We start from the raw sequence: 20,219 nt of genomic DNA on the forward strand, positions 1-20,219 counted from the left end.
AGACTTAATTTATTTTTGCATTTCCTAATATTATACTTAGTTTTGTTTCACCCCTGCCTGCTTGTCATGTAATGTTTTGACAATAATAAGGCAAAAACAGCATGCTTTTTTCTTCTTCACAAAATACACTGCAAATATCACAGCTTTAGAAATAGAAATATTACAAGCAATTATAAAGATTATTCGGTACATCTTATCCAACAAAGACATAATATTATATAGTGTATGTTTATTGTCTATATATAGTTCATCCTTTGATAATGATAAATTAATTAACAAATAGAATCCTCATTATTTTAAAGCATTACCATACAATTGTTTTCATCAGAAAAAACACACAACCAAAACAACAGAAAAAACAACAAACAAAACAAAACATAAAAACGACACAAGACAAAAGAACAAACTAACAAAAACAACATTTTGGCCTATTTGTTAGGCATCCCATGCTATACCGTAGGTACCGTTAATTTTCCGTACCGTTATACACGGAAGAAAGACACGTCTAGTTGCAGCTACAACAACAACAACTACTACAACAACATGAACTTTTGCTTTCTGTTTTGCAGTTTTTGAAAAATAAAGGAACATTATTCATTTGATTGAGGATTGAAAAGTCAGCCTTTTTATTATTTCTTCATACATATTTGAATTTATTTCATATCTTAAGACGTCGTGAAAAAAACTTGAGCAGACGAATTGGAACATTTTTATCTCGATACAGTTTTATCAATAGATCTTTAGATCCATATTACAGTGTATTAATCTATTATGCATACTTTGTATTTTTTCAAAAAAATGTTTGGTTGATGATCCAAAACCAGTGCAGGCCGGTAATAATAAATTGCAAATGAGTCTAGTTGGTGGGAGAAACATAAGGTAACATAATGCTTGCAGTAAACTTCAGTTAATTGAAGATGGCCAGTATTTTGGAAGAAGAAGGTGAAATGAGGTGTAACAATCATTTGCAATTATTTTACTTGATACACTTTTCATTTTTTAAGCATTAAGTACACTAGTTATTAATAGTACTCCATGCAAGTACCACATCCAAGGTTCATTTTAAGCACACTACTAATAGTTCTCCATCATCCATGCTCATCCAAGGTGATATTGCGGTAATCTGTATATATCGTGGGGTGCCCTAAATACATCCCTGTCCTAGAGTCAACACCTATCCTGTGTATGTCATAAAGTCTTAACAAATTGTTGTTAAGAGATAAAGCAGTTGGATATTTTTAAACATCAAAGTAAATTTAATGTATCTGCCAAATTTCTTCAACATAGAATGCTTGGATCATTAGAAAATAGAAATAGAAAAAGTTGCACTGTAAAATGCTTAGGGTGAAGAATCATGGCCACCTGAGGATATGTATTTATTTGCATATGAAAATGCCAGCATAAATATTGCAGATGGAATTAATTATTTCTTTTTTCATCATGGACATTTTTTAAGGCCCCAACTGGTTAATCACGTTAATTTCACATTTATAAATATAGTACACAACTACTACATTTCTATATATAATTCAGAACCTGTGAAGAGGAAGCAGATTCATCTTTAATTTAAATAAACGTATATTTAATATTAATTCAGAGTATACACTTCAGTAGAGTCCACAGAAACGCAAATGCTGGTGTCCAAAACATCAGCTGAAATCATTAATTTCTAACATCCCTTTAGTCCAATGCTTTTACAGTAGCTGTAAAATCAAACTGAATTACACACACTTGTTAATAACATGTTTTGAGTCATGATTTGATAGAAGAAATATACCCAGATAGTTTTAATGAAAAGATCTTGCCAACAATTGTGCAATGTTATCTTTGACTTTAGAACATGCTATAACTTACCAGACTATCAGTGGATTGATTTAAAAGTTTTTGCTGAATTTCTGGCACCAGACTAATTAAGATCAGTAGGCATAGTACATGTATTGCTAAATGATGGTATGAATAATTTTAATAAAAAATGTTTGCAGTGAAGCCATAAAAAAGTAGATCATTATTTAACTTGCTTCTACAGGAAGATGCCTAAGAAAGGAAAGAAGCCAGCATGGGGTGCAAGACCTGATGTTGGACCAAAACCTAATCAAGATGTATGCATCTCAGAAGAAGTAAAGATAGGGATAAACCTAGCTATTGAAAGATTCAGGATGGATGATACACAAAAAGGCATGTGATAGATTTTGTAGAGTTTGATTTTTTTTGCAACTGTATAAAGGATTGTTTTATTTTGAAATTGGGGAAAAAAGAGGTTACATATGTACTTTGAATGAGAATGAGTTCATAAAGCAGCCCCTGGTGATACATGCAGGGTGAATATGCCCTGTTATAGATTCAGGCTCTCCTGCTTAATACCTTTGCAGCGTGCATGGCTAAACTTCTGTTTACCAACTTAAGTTTGATGTTTTGAGATTCAAATTCATTAACAGTTGATCTCTTAGTCTACTGGCAGCCACAGGTCTTACCCATGTGATCAGAGCAGACGAGCAGACCTACAACATGGTCTGCACTGTTTGCTTTTCAGTCACTGTCAGTACAAACCATGTATTTCACCCCCCCACCCCCCCCCCCAAAAAAAAATAAATAAGTAAATAAAAAATAAATAAATAGATAAAAAGAATTAATCCATTTTAGCAGTGTAATAATAATGATTAATAAGTAAAAATTGTGTATGTCAGAATGTTGAGCCAATATTTTTATCATTAACATGATTATAAAGTCATTATTTAATTTTACCCATGAAATATGGTGCTATATCAGTCAAATATATTTCATATTTTTTAAAAATAAATATGAGTTATAAATATGAAAGTGGGCGGAGTCAAAACTCATATTTATTTCAAGGGACTTCTTTCGCCATTTTCATACATGTGAACTTTTTTCAATGATCAAGTGGGAGATTTTTCTTTAAAAAGAGGGAGATTTTAGAATTTGCAATAAACAAAGAAGGAAGTTCTGAAATCAAAAATAGGTAGATTTCTTTAATTTGTGAAAATACCCCTTATTTTAAGAAAAATCTTTGAAAATATGGCTGCAGAAAGTGGTAGTCTCCCGCTAAAAGTGGGAGAGTTCACATGTATGCATTTTGTTTGAAAAATCTGATAAATACAAAACAACTTTTTCTTGAATTTTGTTTTGAAAACTATCTAGAATGATAGAAAATGGTCTAACTAAGAAAATTAATCCGAACACCAATATCTTTAATTCAGTAATTAACGCTGTACAGACGTTTAAAGAATTGTTTACATGACGTCACAATGTAGCGCCAAACAGCGCGTGCTTACGCATAAATTACTGCGCGCTGTACAATTGCAGTTGGTAGCAAGCAAGGGGTTTCGTTACCATTTTCTTTGATAATGAAATTAAATAAAAAGGTTATTTTTTAGTTTTTCGTGAAATATGGTATATATTTTCACTCAACATGATAAAATGCTACATATTTTCACTCGCCGTACCGGCTCGTGAAAATATGTGGCATTTTATCATGTTTCGTGAAAATATATTTCATATTTCACTCAAACGAAAAAATATCCTCTTAGTATTAAGCTTGAAAGTGCATGTACAATTGTACATGAATATGTAACAATTAAAAAGGTTTGAGATTAAAGAAATATGGGTTGTAAAAAATGATAAGAATAGAGAAATGAATGAAAAATCAGTTTTTTGTACTTAAATATGTACATGTAGTAGGAAATACTAAACCTGTCAATTTGTTTCAGAACTGGAGTTCCCTACATCTTTAACAGCAACTGAGCGTGCATATATACACAGAGTGGCTGATGAATTGCATTTGAAACACAAAAGTAAAGGGTAAGTATAGAAAATATTTATTCGTGATTTAATGTGCATGTAAGCTTATAACAAAATATGACCAGGCTACCAGCCAAATATAAACAGTGCAACCTCTTCAGAACATCAATCTGTAAAAATACAGCAAAATACAGTAAAACCCCTCAATTAAGACCACCATTATACTACTAATGTTTGGTTAACAAACATTCTAAGCATTCTACAATTGGTTAAGAAGCATCGTATGGTATATTTTGAAGCATGACATATTCAAATTTCAGGATCAAAAAACCCATCTTTCAATAGCATTTATACATTTTTAAATTCAGGCAAAAAGCGTCTCGGTATCTTGTCCTCGCAAAGAAAGATGTAGGCTCTATGACTAGTAGAAGTGCGACATTTCAGTTGGTTCGTAACTCCCTATACCAGGTTAGCAATATGCTACACAGGTTTCCAGTCAGCAGTAAGGAACGTCTTGAATTGCTACCTAGCACAGATAAAAGTCAAGTAAATGAAGGTACTGGCATTTTGCTTGTTCTGTTTGTTTCACAAAGTCTTATCAAATATTCATTAAGACAGAAAGCAGATAATTTTAAACGTCAAAGTAAATTTTATGTATCTCTCAAAGTTTTTCAGCATAGAAAGCTTGAATTATTAATAGGTAGAGTGTATTAAACTAGCATTGTGAAAATTCTTAGGGTATCGAATCGTGACCACCCGTGTGTATATTTTAAAAATATATGTTATATATTCTATTAATTTACATTTGTAATCTAAACAATCAAGGGAGCAATTGTATTTAGCAAAAAAATACATGTACTTCCATTTTCAGTGTCAAAGGAGCTGGCCTGCACGGCTACGGGGCGTCTAAATAATGGTATACCACAGGTCCCTCCCATGAAAGGACCTTCAGACCTACAACAGTTCACAAAAACCCTTCCCATTAATCAGTATAAAGATGAAATAATGAAAATGATAAGAGAGAATCAAGTTTGCTTAATCTCTGGTGAAACTGGATCTGGAAAGACAACTCAGGTTTTGTTTGTTTGTTTGTTTTGGGTTTTACGTCACATCGACACAGTATAGGTCATATCGCGACGTTCCAGCTTTTACTGGTGGAGGAAGACCTCAGGTGTCCTTCCGTGCATTATTTCAGGCACGAACGGGCACCTGAGTAGAACCACCGACGTTCCGTAAGCTAGCTGGATAGCTTCCTCACATGAAAGAATCCAAAGTCCCTGTCGGGATTCGTACCCACAGCGATGAGGGGCAAGTGGTTTGAAGACGACTCGGGTACATACTTGTAACTTGTACAGCTTTATCATAGTTGATGATGTTTGTTGAAGGGACTCCACTTTCGTGTTTTGACATTAAAGGAATGGAAATATATTTTCAAGATTTATGTACCATTATTTTGATTATGTCTGGACCCAAAACGTGTGTGCAAAAACTTCCCCTGTTGATCTGTATGTAAGATAATCAATTTTTATGTGTTATTTTTTGGCATATCAACCTCCTTTGATTAATGCTTGAATTCATTTCCTTGAGTAATCTTCTCCATAATTCTCCCATATGATTATATTATTTAAAAAAAGAATTGCTTGTTCTGATAAAAAATTTGAACTGAATTAAATTATGCATATATTAGTTGTAAGCAGAAGAGTAGTTTATCACATAAATCACATTGTAGATGAATTATAAAGCCATTAGATTAAAACAGTTATACATTTGTGTAATAACTTTGCATTATGATGTCATTTGCGTTTAAAACATAGTGTAAAAAACACAAATTTTGATGTTTCACTACAGCCACCTCCCATTGTAGATTAATTCTTTTTTTACTGTAAACTGTTCTTACTTTGGGAATGTGATAAAAGGAATATTACACTCTTTTGGGTATGTGATAAAAAGAAAATTACACTCTAATGTGATGAAAAGAAAGATACATTCTTCAGGTTAAATACTAAATTTATTTAACTTGATCAAAACCACCAGAGGAGAGCTTAATATATTTTCATTCAACCCATTCAATAAATTTAATATCGAACCTTCTTCCATAAAATATCCTCTATATATTAATTTATTTTCTGATTCAGGTTCCACAAATGATTCTAGATGAATGTCATCAGAAGAAACAAGCGTGTAGGATATTTTGTACGCAGCCGAGACGTTTAGCTGCTCTCAGTATCTCAGACCGTGTGGCGGCTGAGAGAAAGGAAGATGTCGGGCAAACCGTAGGATTTCAAATAAGACTTGAAAGCCGGTAGTGGTTGTGTTAATATTTAATTGGAGTTATAATTCATAATAACTTGCATTGTACAATTTATACTATTACATGCAGTTATAAAGGTTTAACAGCTTTTATGTCCCTTTATAATACTGCATGTTTGTAACATCGCTTTTCATTGGATAATTGTGACATTTATATGGTTTTATATATACGGCTGCTGTCAAGTTATGAAGAAATCTCACTTTTTTCTCTTAAAAAGGAAGCTTGCTGTATTATAAATTTGTTATGAATACTTTTGACAAGTTATATGGCCATATTGATATATTAAGGTTTGTTTGTAATATTTCCAAAGAACTGTTTATATAGGGCCATATATACTGTCAAAAAAATCTTTAAAACCAGTTTTCTGGTTGTTTGCATATAGTGGCAAGGGTGATATTGCAAACAACCCTTTATATACAGCCATATAACCTATCAAGAATATAATAAATTTATTGTATAACAATATCCTTTATTTGAGAACAAAAATTAAGTTACTTCATAAATTGACAGCAGCTATGTATTTAGTTAATAAAAATATAACAATTATACAATAAAGGTTGATGTCATGAAACATGCAGTATTATAAATTTTTATTTACAAAATGTTTATATATTTCATCATGCTTTATCTGCTTATAAAGAATTTTAATTTGTTTGTATAGGAAGCTTTAAGCTTATAGACACAATTAACTGATTGCACAATTTCTGATTTGTTCCTGGAACACTTGGTGTAAAGTTTCTTGTTCAAATATGAAACAATGATTTTCCACTGACGGGTTTGAACCTATGGGGCAAGCAATCCTTAGACTGCTAGTCAGACACATTAACCACTAGGCCATGCAGCCGCTTTTATTGATAGATGTTGCTAGATGAATGTATTGATTCAGGTCCCTTTCTTTGATGCTTGTCTGAGAAAAGGAACTAACACATCAAATATTAAATGAAATTTCTTTGTTAACATATGCTTGCTTGTGCTTCCGTGTAAATATAACCCTTTTAGGCTGTACCTTAGTATGTATGATTTTTATTTTAATTTCAGGGTATCTCCTAAGACTCTGTTGACATTTTGTACAAATGGCGTGCTGTTACGTACACTGATGGGCAGTTCAGATGCTTTAAGTACGGTGACCCATGTCATTGTTGTAAGTTATTGATTGCTATATTGAACTTCCATTTAAACTTTATTAGTATTTGAAAAACTTAAAATGTTTTATATTTATAGCGTTTGTATGGATATTTAGTCACATTTAGCAACTATCAGATTTACAAGATGTATTCTGACACTGCCATTTGGGAATTTAAAATCAAATTTAGAATCCAAATGTTTTTAAGAAGGTCAACTAACAGAATTTTCCTACAGCTAGAAATTAATTTTGTGCAATTAGTTCTCTTCTTATAGGTTTATAAAATTGTTCAAATGATAATATATAAAAAAAAAGATTAAATTGCAAAGATTTTATCAATTTAATTCAAAGATACTTTTATAAAGTGACATTATGCTCATTTTTTTCATTGCCAAGTTGAGCTGAATTGTCTATATATATATATAGATAAAATTATAATGTTTAAGAAATAACAAACTCTATGTAAAATCGGTAGCGCTTTCAATGCTTTCTTCGCATATCTTCAGCCGAAACTTTAATAAACAATAAACATATAAACAAATGACGTAACGTCATGAAAAAAAGCGGGAACGTTAAATGATAACGTATTTCCCGGCAAACACAATATGGTTATTTATACTGAAAAATTATAATATTACGGACATTGAGCATAATCCGTACAATCTGGCAGTGAATTAATGATATTTATTAAAGGGAGGTAATTAAATTCACAAGTTAATGATTTTATGGCCACAAATTGTATGGTAATTAACAATTTTTACTCAATAAATATTGGTAAATAAACGAACAATTGGACTGAATAAAATCGCAAGCGTTTCTTTCATAATTAAAAATGAAGAGATTGTAATAAATATGAAGTACTTGTATATATATACCTTGTTAAACGACTGCACAAGGAACATTTATCACATTTTAATATATATATATATTATATATGGTGATTGACCAACAGTTGATATTGGACAATGTTTAGCATAAAATATAAATCTGCCTTTGATATAAAAAGACTGCCCCACTTATTTTATAAAGTGAACTTTTCAGGTAAATTCTTATGGATATTTACAGAAATTTCCCTGGGCCACAAAGATTATTTATCATTCATGCGAATAATTTAACTTTCAACTTTCACCTGTTTACTCACTATATACCCTTGGATGGGCATAGTGTCATTTAAATGAGGTAGAAATTCATTACATTTGTGTATTTACAATTAGTTTTTTTTTTATGAAAGGTCACTAAGGTTATTTAGATCATTAAGTTATAATATAAAGATGTGTTGAGTTTCAAAGATTGGATGAATTTAAAATTCCAAAGTTAATTAATGAGCCGCGTCACAACAAAACCAACATAGTGGGTTTGTGACCAGCATGGATCAAGACCAGCCTGCGCATCCACGCAGTCTGATCAGGATCCATGCTGTTCGCTTACAAACACTATTACAAGTAGAGAAACTGATAGCAAACAGCATGGATCCTGATCAGACTGCGCGGATGCGCAGGCTGGTCTGGATCCATGCTGGTCGCAAACCCATTATGTTGGTTTTGTCATGACACAGCTCAATTTCATTCTATACAGGATGAAGTACACGAGAGAGACAAGTTTTGTGACTTTCTGATGATATCTCTAAGAGACAAAGTCCGCAAGAGGCCAGATCTTAAGGTCATACTGATGAGTGCAACATTAAACACGGAATTATTTGTCAAGTACTTCGACAATTGTCCTTCCATATGTGGTAATTGTTTTCCTTTAGATAAATGTTTTCTTTGAAACCATTTTTTGAATTAATGCTAAATTATAACATTTCTTTCAGTAGTTCATCGATTGTGGTAGGTCTGATTTAAGTGTCTTGCTGTCAGTGGTGAGATGTGTGTTTGTTTTGTTGCAATTAACACCACTTGATTTTCTTAAATGGACTTAACCAGCTTCTAGTTTTGGAACAGTCCATTATCAGTAATAAAGGAGATAATCAAGATGAAAAGAAAAGAGACAACAGTCGGAATTTTGACTTTCTATGCACATAGATACTTTTTGGACAGCTTTAAAGAAAAACAGGCATTTTTTCACTTGGGAATAACTTTGGAATGATTCTTTGTTCTACGCCTATTTAAAGAAAGAGATAAAACAGCGAATTATATATATTTTGTATATTCTTTTAGTTCCTGGCAACTTATTTCCAGTGGAAGAATTCTTTCTTGAGGATGTGCTGAAATGGTATGGTTTAAATTTGATATTTTTCTGAGTGTTAAAGAGATAAAAAGCTGTATTTGATGTTGTTTTTTAAATATATAAAATTTATGAATGGTAAATGCTGTTTCAATAATCTTCTGGTTGATTCTGCTTTTATTCAATAATTATTATTTGATGACTTTTGAGACATCCTGTACATTGTAAATGCTTATTGGTTTAGTACCCATGTAGTGAGTAATAATAATTAAAAAAAATGCATTTTTCAGGACAGCTTACACTAATAGAAAGATGGAAAACTACCGCAGAGAACTAGATCAAAGTATGTTTTTGGTAGATTCCTTATCTGTCTTTGATAGATACAGTATCAGCCTTGTTGAGCATTTTCAGCTATTTTATTCTTTGACTGACATCTTTTAGTTGTTCCTCACAAATAAAATAAATTAGCCACATTGAATTTACCAGAGCACAGTTCAGCCACCGCTACATTCCTGGGCAGGCTGTCTAGCCGTTTACCAGTACTTACTAGTTGCCTTCACTTTCGCAAGGAACTGATTACTTTTGTACATGCCAGAGCAGAGGTACAGTGTGAATGACGTTAGTGAGGATTTCATGATCAATCACAACGAAAATGAACTGCGCCATCCGGGAATCGAACCCGGTTGCAGGATTCACAGTCCAATGCTCTACCTATTGAGCTAACCGGACGACTATCTCGCTAATGTAAAGATTTTAGCTGTTAATATCACATCATGGGGCATCCTCATTCATAGCATATTTCTCATTGCATTATCTTTATATACTCTACAAGTGGATACTTTCGCGTGTTGAAAAGTTGGCAAATTTAAAATTGTAGACATTTTGCTGCATGAGGAAATATTAGCAAATCATGCAAGGGTAGAATTTAATGAGGGATTGGTTGATATTGACGTTGGAGGAAATTTTAGCGTTTTCCATCAATTTGCAAAATTTACAAATATTCCCATGTCGTTGACTTTACCACTTATACAGTATACAAAGCTTGAACCAAAATCATATGTTTAACATGTCTTAGACAAGGTGTTATAAATTTTCATATTGCACTTTCAAATTTCTGTATCACACTAAAAAAATCCATAACATTTTAAATTTGTTTTTTATAGTGGCTGCACATACTGAGCAGTTATCTAAATGGTGCAATCAAGATCCGGACACTGTTGATCCTCGCCTTCTGTTATCAAGGAAACGGAAGAAGAGGAAGCAGGTTTTACCCGGCGTATGTGCCGACATTGACCTCGATTCATCTAGTAGTGACTCAGAGAGGGAACCGGATGATCGTGGTGACCTTACACAGTAATGTAGTTTATGAAGATTATGATACGATTTAATGTTGACGCAGTATTTGAAGCGTTTCGCAGTTGTTAAGATTGTATACTGCTTATTTTTTTCTGTTGACAAAAAAGAAGTCTGTGTTGTTTCGAACTAGGTATTTCAGTAATTTTTTTATCTTGGTATAGTATGTTATATCACTGTTAAGCATTCTTGAAAACCGCGTTCTGAGAGCTATTTATAATGTGTTTTTTTTTTTGTTTTTTTTTTTAAATAGAAGATCAAGAAATGAATTGTCTGCTATACTTATTTAAATATAGATTGGTCATATCAAGGGGTTTAGCTATTGTTGTAAAAACACTTTGCATTATATACAAACTTAGCACCAATGTTAAATCGCACTTTTAAATATATACCGTTCTTATTTTGCATGTATGTGATAAATAGAATATTAAATTCGTGCAGATTCAATACTAAATTTATTGAACTCATTTAATAAATTTAGTATCGTTTATACACTCATTAAATGTCTGCTATTTATGTATTCAGACAGTTATCCAGTCTTGGTCTGAGCAAGGAGAAGGAGAAAGACGAGCTGGAGCCATGGTTGATACAGGAGATGGACCAGTGTCTGTCAGAGATATGGTTGTCGGGATCCGAGGAAAAATTCCCACAGGTTTTCTACCTCATAGCTTCAGAAAATGTCAGTGGTATGTGTATTGTTTATACTTGGCAGATAGTGAGGAAGTCTCTGATATATTGAAGCATATACAGTTAAGACACACTTTTTAAAGAAAGCTTGATTTTAAGGTCATCGGTTGCAATAAAAAGAGTCGAGCTACATGTATTACGATAACTGTGGCATCACCATCGTTGTTGTAATCGGCATTGTTGTTATCATGCAAAAACTTCAATGTAGGTCATAACTCAAACAATTCTAAATATGAAACTTTGCATACTTGCTTATCATGGCAAGGTGCAGTTGTTAGACATTGAGCATAAATCTGAAAGCAAATATTTTTGGAAAATTCCCTTTCAAAATCAGTTAATTAAAAGGTAAATTAAAATAGTCATAGATGCTTCCATATTGATAAGTGATATGCGATAAAAACAAAGTATAACCACATGAGCGATATTCGTACTTTTAGCGCTTCGCACCTAAGTATAAATCTTATGTACTCAATCTCAGATTTTCATTAAAGTTATGTGTCTAATTGTTCATAAAACATGGTTTTTACTTTATATTATGTATTATTCCATTGTCTCCCTGAAGAAAAAAAATCCCCATTAATATTTTGATGTATTATGCAAAATTTCAAATTTGACTCAAAACGATACATTTTTTCCCCAATTTGTTTGGTACCGACACCAAACGCTGTAATATAAGTATGTTTTTATCAGTTGATTACCAGCACAGTGAGACAACAGTGACCCCATTGATGATAGCTGCAGGTCGAGGGTTCATAGACATAGTGGACCAGCTCCTTACCCTCGGAGCCGATCCTACTGTCAAGTCATCAAATGACTGGACCGCACTCGACTGGGCAAAAAAATTTGAGTGGACTGAAATCGCCTCCCTGTTAGAGACACATATGTAAGTCGTTGATTATTTTGTTAATATGCAGGCCTTTCCCCAGATGTTTTAAGCACTGTGCTCCCCCTGTGCCTTAATCTCCAAATCAATCTGACCGCTTTGCCATAAATGTCACCGAGGCAATTGATTTTCCGATCCTTATTTACAAATTTGTATAGCACTTGCAGAATCGGCCTCCATGATTAATCAATAAACACAGCGGTCGTCAATTAGAGTGTGTGATAACAGATTAACAGGTTGTTGTGCAATTAATAATCAGTCTGTGCGAAAATCTGTCAGTCCTCGGTCATGGATGAATAAAATTCAAGTTCAGTCCAAGATATATTTCGTTACTGTCAGTCCTCATATTCAAATCAAATTTCAAGAAGCTAAAATATCAATGAGCTGTTTGATAATAAGTTCCCGGTGACGCAAAGAAATTTGTTAAAGAACCAGTCTCTTCAAAAAGTTACATCAGCAACGGTAAATTTTGCCGTAAATTACAAATTGTAGCTTTTTGTTTAACGATGCATCTTGAAATAGCCAATGAATAACAATCTTAAAATACTAAATAAATATTTAATCTGATGTAATCAAAATTAACAACAACTAGAAATGTCAATCTTTTTGCAGGAAACAGACAAAATTTCATTTGTCACATATTTTCGCGATGCTGCTTTTTATAATTAAAAAAGGTAGGCCAAAATGAAGCTATGCTTGGTTAGAATGTGTGTAATAACACTTAAAAATGTAGTTTATGAATTAAAATTACTTAAAGTATTGCTTAAATTAGTTGAGATGGACATATTTGCCAGTATCACATACTTGGGGGGGGGGGGGGGTGGAGTGAATCAGGATGGTCTGAAGATGTTGGGTATTAGAAATTATATATCAGAATTTTTCAATCACTTTTTTATGATACAGGGTTTCCCATTTGGGAGTATTACTATTTCCCTAAATAATCTTTTTTATCTGTTCAAATTCTGACTCCCTCACCCCTTATTCTGTTTATCTATCACATACATCAATTGCATAAATGTAACAACATGGCTTAGTATAGTGAACATTATTTGGGACTCCTACTTTTTCTGGCTCGGGAGTCTCAGAACTCCTATTTTGATAATCCTAGTGAGACACCTGTAAGGCTGTTTTTTTTCAATGGGTCAGAATCTTGTTTTGTTGCTACATTGATGTTCCCACTAATTTTAAGAAAGACAGTCAGTTTTAAACAGTGAAGAGTGACTGTGAAGATAGATTTTTTTCAATGTGTTGTTTTCTTAATTTTATGATTATAGTGTAATAAATTGTTAAAATGTTACATTTATCTGGTATCTTTTATCTTTGTGAAGACTCTTTAATGCAGTAGATTTTGATGTAGCAAACATAAAAATAGCAAAAATTTTCGAACGAGGGACAAGGGCCCTAACTCATCCCACACCCACCCATGTTTTCGCGAAAACTTGCCCCTGTGCCTTGCAAAATTCCTTGGGAAAGGCCTGATATGTATAAGTATAGAAAAAAGGGCTTCTACAAAGAGTATCGTTCCTGTCGGCCCTTTCTGTCAAACTTCGGATAAAGACCTCAATCGCAATAGTATGAATTCCAGAATGGATATGGAATTACGGTCTGACCTAGGCTAAACATGTAAACAAATAGTAGTTAGATACCGTTAAAGCTTCTTCTGAGTGGTTATAATTTGTTAACAATGGGCATTGTTTAATTTATTCTAATTGTCAGACATATTTTTCAATCATAACTTTACTGAAATTGACTACATCTTCTATTGGATATAAAATAAACACCTTCATTACTCATTTTACAAAGATTGCACATTCTGTTGTTGTTTACATCTAAAGTTTAGAAGAACTACTTTCAATCTGTATTATCTCCGATGTATTAATAGTCGAGGTTTTCCAATTGTTGTAATACACAATTCATAGAATAGTATGCAACAGAAAAAGATTTTTTTTGTTTGCTTTGAGTGTATAGGTAATATATATAATTTTTTACCAGGTTAGCATGTGAGATTGGACCTGAACACAAGGATCTTGATATAGAGGACGATGAAGATATCTCGGAGGAAGATAAGAAGATGTTAACAGTATACCAGCATTGTTGGGATGATGATAAAGTTGATATAGAACTCATTGCACGTCTACTGTATCTAGTAGTTTCCACACAATCTGATGGTGAGTTTAAAGTTTGAGATGAAATCTACATAGAGATAATATCATGACCTGTTTTTCAGTGTCTGCAGTGGTTTAATTTTATTTTTGTTCTTGTTCATTTCTTTACTGTAGATATTTACTTAAAACTAGGAGTACTTGTTCGTTCTAAGAATTTTACAGTTTTTACCAAGGGCCAGTACCTCTGTTATATATTTTTATTCTGATATAAAATTTACAGGATATGCATTTATGCAGCGATTTTTTTTATGAATTATCAAGGTGCAGTACTGATATTCTTGCCTGGATATGATGAAATTATCTCCCTTAGGAACAGAATAGAAGATGATGATAAGTTTAAAAGAATCAGGTATTTTATTGCCCTATAATATATTTTATTATGCCATGTATAATAAAGGTCTTATTAGATATACTACCTTTATAAGTGAATATGTTTGGCAAATGTCATACCCTGTCTTATTAGTGGCCGGACTTATGGCTGAGTAAATATGATCTATGATTGCTAAACATAAGAAATGATTTAGAAAACTTAGATTTGTGAACTAATGTTTTAAATGACAAACAAAATTTAAGTAAAAGATGAGATAAGATGACCTGTCAACATCTGGTGAATTTTAGAATTTATTAATTTGATCAAATTTTCATTTTTTTGGACTCCAGTGCTAGTTATTTCCAGGAATCAGACTCAAGAGTTGTAAAAGTTTATATCACAAATACATATATTGTATGGTAGATGTTTTAAGGGGTCTTTGTGCCTGAGTGGTTAAGGTGACCAAGTTCAAATCACTTGACCCTCATTGCTGTTGGTTCAAACTCCATCAGGGAATTATGAATCTGTTATGTGGGGAAGCTATCCAGCTAACTGACGGAAGGCTGGTGGTTCTACTCAGGTTGTTGCTCTTGCCTGAAGTAATGCATGGAGTGGCTTCTAATGCTTTCCTCATAAAATAAACCTGGATAGTCACCCTATGACCTTTACTGTGCCAGTGTGACTTAAAAACCTAACGCAAACAGATAAATACATGTGTTTAAGCTATATGTTTATAACCAGTTTCAGTGACATTTATGTGCCGTTTTATAAGTTATATTTTTCCTTGGTAATTATTTTATCATTTAATCTTTGTAAATTATTTATTTACAGATATTCAATGTTCCTTCTACATTCATCAATGCAGTCAGCAGATCAGAAAAAAGTGTTCAAACCAGCAGCTGCTGGGTTCAGAAAAATAGTAAATAATAACATGATTATATTTATTCTCACTCTAAATGTAAATATGCTGGTAGGGTTAATGTAGTGGTGGTGTTTGTAGTTTACACTCGGAATCATGGAAGTAAGTGACATTGAATTTACCAGAGCACAGTTCAACCACCACATTGTTCCTGGACAGGCTGTGAAGCAGTTACCCTTTACTAGTTGTCTTCACTTTCGCATGGAACTGATAACTTCTGTACATGGCAGGAACAGAGGTACACTGCAAATGACAGTAGAAACAATTTCATGATCACTCACAAGAAAGTCTCTGAGATATATCTTCACTATAGAAATATTTATGCTTGCTAAATGTACCAGTAATCATAACATTGGTGTAGAGATGTGAATATTTTATGGCATAACTGGGTACTCCATTCGAAAAGTGACTAAGTAGTCAAGAACTGAAATCCGTACTTGTTGCCATCCCTCTTTAAAAGCCACCTTTTTTCTTTATAAAACTAGTTTTTAATGGGACAAAATTAACAGTATCAGGATTTTATAAATATCATACTTTCACTTTTGATAAATCAGCATGGTAAAGGATAAAAGAGTGTTAATGGACCTTTTTCATACATTAACACTATTCTTGCTAAAAAAGCATATGTCTAAATCATTAATTCCTCAGTTTTTTTTATGCAAGAATGATTATTATTCTTTTCTTTCTTTGTTTGTGTTACAGATTTTAGCAACAAATATAGCTGAAACCAGTATTACAATCAATGATGTTGTCTATGTTATCAACTGTGGTAAAGTCAAAGAGGTAAAAAAATATAAATAAAAAGCACATTTTCTTACAATACAGTACGGTAATTCTCTGTCTAGCAAACGCTCACTTCATTAAATTTAATTTTCATGCAAGAAAAAAGAAAAAAAATCAAATCTTAAAAAGTGATTATAAAATCATAATAATGCCATGAAAACGAAACTTTCCTTGGATATGAAGGGCGGCATGTTAATATTGCATTGCCCCTATGTCAGTTTGTCTGTGTGCATCCCCTCTTACACAATAATTGTGTCCTGACTCCCGACTGTATTTTTGTCATTCAATTAATGGACTTTTTTTTACTTTCAGAAAACATTTGATGCACTGTTAAAGATAACTATGTTGAAAAGTAATTGGATATCTAAAGCTAGTTCTACTCAAAGAAAAGGAAGGTAAGTTTGCTTGAGGATTTTTTGAGTATTGCATAATTATTATTATACATGGGGCTATAATTTTTGTTTTTCATGGATAAGTCTATCTTCAAATTTAAAATCCAACAATATATTTTTTTAAGGGCCGGTCGTGTACGTCCAGGTGTCTGCTATCACATGTACAGTAAGGTACGGTACCATCATTTGTGCGACTTTGCAACACCGGAACTCCTACGATGTCCATTACAGGTAAAATTTTGTTCTGTTTTCTGTAATAACACCTCACTTTTATATGCAATGTCAAGGTCCCAGAGGTCATGACCTTTTTTGTGATAATAACTGGTGTAAATTGGATATATGCAGACATTTGTTATTGTTGATACTTTTAGGTATGATTCAGTATTCCCTTTGATTAGTAATTTGTATCTGTTGTTTAATAACTACCATTAACTGCAGTCTATTACTCTGAAAGTGCTAGCTGAATATATTTACCACTTATGAGCCCTGCAATATGTGTATAGATTGCCTAAAACTTTACTTGTTATTCCGGGTTTATTAGAAAAACCTTGGATAACAAATTTATTATTATTCAGCCAATCCTCAAACCTGTATGTCTGCTTATGAAATGTAGATAAAAAGCCTTTTGATGATAACTTATCCTTCTGAAATAAGACTGGTTGAGATTCTTTGTCATGAAAGCTTTTGAACCTTTGTTTTCTCTACCCAACTGTTTTTTGAGAGAGAAATATAAGGTAATACCATCTCAACAGATACATTCGTACGCCAACCTGGTTTATTTGCTTGTTAGACAGTCCTTTTATATAGGACCATTTCTAGATTTTGAAACTTGACAGATGGTTTTTTATTACATTAAATCTTAGAAAAAAAATAATTTCCACAATTATCTTCTTCATACAATTAAACTTTTAAGATCAACTCTTAATAAATACCACCTTGTAAATAAAGGCCACAATTTAAAACACTCCATGGACTAAATTGAAGTAAGAGAGTGTGATAGAGTAACCTAACAGTAACCTACAAAGACCACTTGTCTTAAAAGGCAATCTTTTGATCGGCAGGCTTCGTTATCCCATTTGGGCAGTCTTTGTTTTCAGGTTTGACTGTAATTTGATGAATTGTTTTACAGGAGTTATGTCTACAGACCAAGTTGTTATCTCCCTTGAATGAGAGTATAGTGGAGTTTTTATCTAAGGCACCAGAACCACCACCATCCCTTGTAACAAGATCTGCCATCTCTGTCCTGAAGGTAAGTTTTTTGTGTTTGTTCTTTATTATTTATTACAGTAGCTTTTGAATCACTTCAACTTATCTGTGCTAGTTTCTATGAAACTTTTTCACATTGAGTAAATATATGTAAAAAAGTTCAAAATAAAGTCCTTTTAGCATATCATTTGGCATTTTTGGCACTTTTTAGCATATTTTAGCATGTCAGTACATATATATGCAAAATAAACCCATATTCTGGTAGGTTATTGATATTATTCAGATACTTAACATATATTTATATATTTCTTAAACTTTCAGTACAGTTAAAAAAACTATTTTTTATTAGCTCGACTATTCAAAGAATAGGGAGAGTTATTGTACTCACCTTTGCCATGGTGTCGAGGGGAGCATTGCCTTCACACTTTGGTTAAGTTTGCATGCAAGTTGTTAATTGTCTCCAAAACTTCACACACTTATTTTTAAACATTATATGAGGTCACTGCCCAAGGCCCATAACTCTAACTTGGAATTTGACAGAATAAATACCACTTTTTGAAATTGTACATTATCTGTCTCTTGTTTTTCTGTCAAGCACTGAGAATAGTCGCACAAACTGTCCCCAGAAACTGTCCCTCTGACTGCTCTTGTTTTTTTTTGTAAGTCATTTGGAGATAGGCAGAATTAAATCTGTAATCTGTAAAATATTAATATTAATTGCACAGTAATATTTGGAATATGTTTTTATTTGTGACTGTATTATTTTACAGCAAATGGATGCATTAGATAATAATGAAGAACTTACAGAACTTGGCCGTCATTTAGCAGATCTTCCTGTAGAACCTCACCTTGGAAAGATGGTTCTCAACTCTATTGTACTAAAATGTATTGATCCTGTCCTCACTATTGTCTGTTCTCTGGCTTATAAAGATCCATGTAAGTAGGTCTTAAAGATGTTCTTATGACCTAATATTAATTCTATTTAATAACATTATATCGCAATTTTTGCCTATAGTGTGTATTTTTTATGGCTCAAATGGAGAAATTTAGCTGTGTTTTGGCCCTCAGACCTGATGTAATGCTGTCCATCCTAAAATTGACTAAATAGTAAACTAGTCCAAGAGATTGCGTTTTTTTTATGGTATTCTGTAATTTGGTGGCCATATTGGCGATCATCTTGAATTTTTGTACCTTGGCCGTGCTGCGTAACTTAAGAAATTGGTTTCAAGAAACTACAAACAATATGTTTTATAATGGAAATGTTTCTTTTTGTGATACAGTAAATTGCAATAAAACCCCACCCTCTCTTGGACTAAACATTTGTAGTAGTTTGTGTTATTGTTTTTATGAGAGGACGTATAATCTTTTGTCACCAATGATTAATTGATACCTGTTCTTAATAGATATATCAAGAGACATAAATGTGCTGAAAGGGGTATATTTGTTAATTACAGTCTTGTTGCCACAACAACCATCAGAGAAACGTCAAGTTGGAATGATTAGAAATGACTTTTCTGCATCAACCTTTAGTGATCACATGACAGTACTTAGACTGTTTCAGGTATGTTTTATCTAGGGTCCACTTTATAATCAGGCCATCTTGTCCATTGAATATGAATTATTAGTCTGTTTCAATAAAACGCAGCTCTGCCATTGGTTAATTTGAAATATGGTCTAATAAAGCTATTTGCAGGTTGACAACTCTTTGAGTATGTCATATATAGAGGATATTGAATTAGTGTAAGTTCAATACTGAATTTATTGAATAAATTGAATAAAATTATATTATGTGAGCCTCTGGCAAGCATAATATTATGTTATTCAAGGAGTTCAATAAATTCAGTAATGAACTTACACGAATTTAATATTCTTTTAATCACATACCCAAAATAAAGAGTGTTTCAATTCAAAAAGAATAATTTTTTTCAACAACGCGCCTATAATGTAATGCTAACATTTAGCACGTCTTAACGCTATGCTAATATAACGCAAATGACGTCACATAAAAATATATATCTACACAGCCTACAATACCAGTTATACAGAGTTGTAAAAGCAGCAAGAGTATGTGATAAAAGTGCAAGTGAGATAAATGATAAGCTTTTTTTTTTCAATTTTTTACCAATATCTCACTGTTTCTATCCATTAAAGTAATGAATTTTTAAATG

At 32.6% G+C, this 20,219-nt stretch overlaps 1 protein-coding gene across 1 annotated transcript in view; it reads left to right on the top strand.

The window, feature by feature from the left end:
• Nucleotides 1-496: 496 nt before the first annotated feature.
• LOC132738241 (3'-5' RNA helicase YTHDC2-like) overlaps nt 497-20,219 on the top strand; it is a 34,978-nt gene continuing 15,255 nt past the window's right edge. The window contains exons 1-22 of the mRNA XM_060725707.1: nt 497-616; nt 2,027-2,175; nt 3,726-3,816; nt 4,125-4,312; nt 4,628-4,830; nt 5,892-6,058; nt 7,106-7,208; nt 8,766-8,922; nt 9,347-9,401; nt 9,644-9,696; nt 10,517-10,706; nt 11,232-11,392; nt 12,084-12,276; nt 14,269-14,444; nt 14,703-14,790; nt 15,583-15,670; nt 16,373-16,453; nt 16,766-16,848; nt 16,971-17,076; nt 17,975-18,094; nt 18,822-18,987; nt 19,506-19,612. Of these exons, the coding sequence (XP_060581690.1) occupies nt 2,031-2,175; nt 3,726-3,816; nt 4,125-4,312; nt 4,628-4,830; nt 5,892-6,058; nt 7,106-7,208; nt 8,766-8,922; nt 9,347-9,401; nt 9,644-9,696; nt 10,517-10,706; nt 11,232-11,392; nt 12,084-12,276; nt 14,269-14,444; nt 14,703-14,790; nt 15,583-15,670; nt 16,373-16,453; nt 16,766-16,848; nt 16,971-17,076; nt 17,975-18,094; nt 18,822-18,987; nt 19,506-19,612 (2,721 nt within the window). The 5' untranslated portion in view covers nt 497-616; nt 2,027-2,030. The remainder of the gene's footprint in view (nt 617-2,026; nt 2,176-3,725; nt 3,817-4,124; nt 4,313-4,627; nt 4,831-5,891; nt 6,059-7,105; nt 7,209-8,765; nt 8,923-9,346; nt 9,402-9,643; nt 9,697-10,516; nt 10,707-11,231; nt 11,393-12,083; nt 12,277-14,268; nt 14,445-14,702; nt 14,791-15,582; nt 15,671-16,372; nt 16,454-16,765; nt 16,849-16,970; nt 17,077-17,974; nt 18,095-18,821; nt 18,988-19,505; nt 19,613-20,219) is intronic.

The sequence above is a fragment of the Ruditapes philippinarum genome, unplaced genomic scaffold (genome assembly GCF_026571515.1).
Source record: "Ruditapes philippinarum isolate M1 unplaced genomic scaffold, ASM2657151v2 ctg1734_1_1_1_1, whole genome shotgun sequence".
Lineage (NCBI taxonomy): Eukaryota > Metazoa > Mollusca > Bivalvia > Venerida > Veneridae > Ruditapes > Ruditapes philippinarum.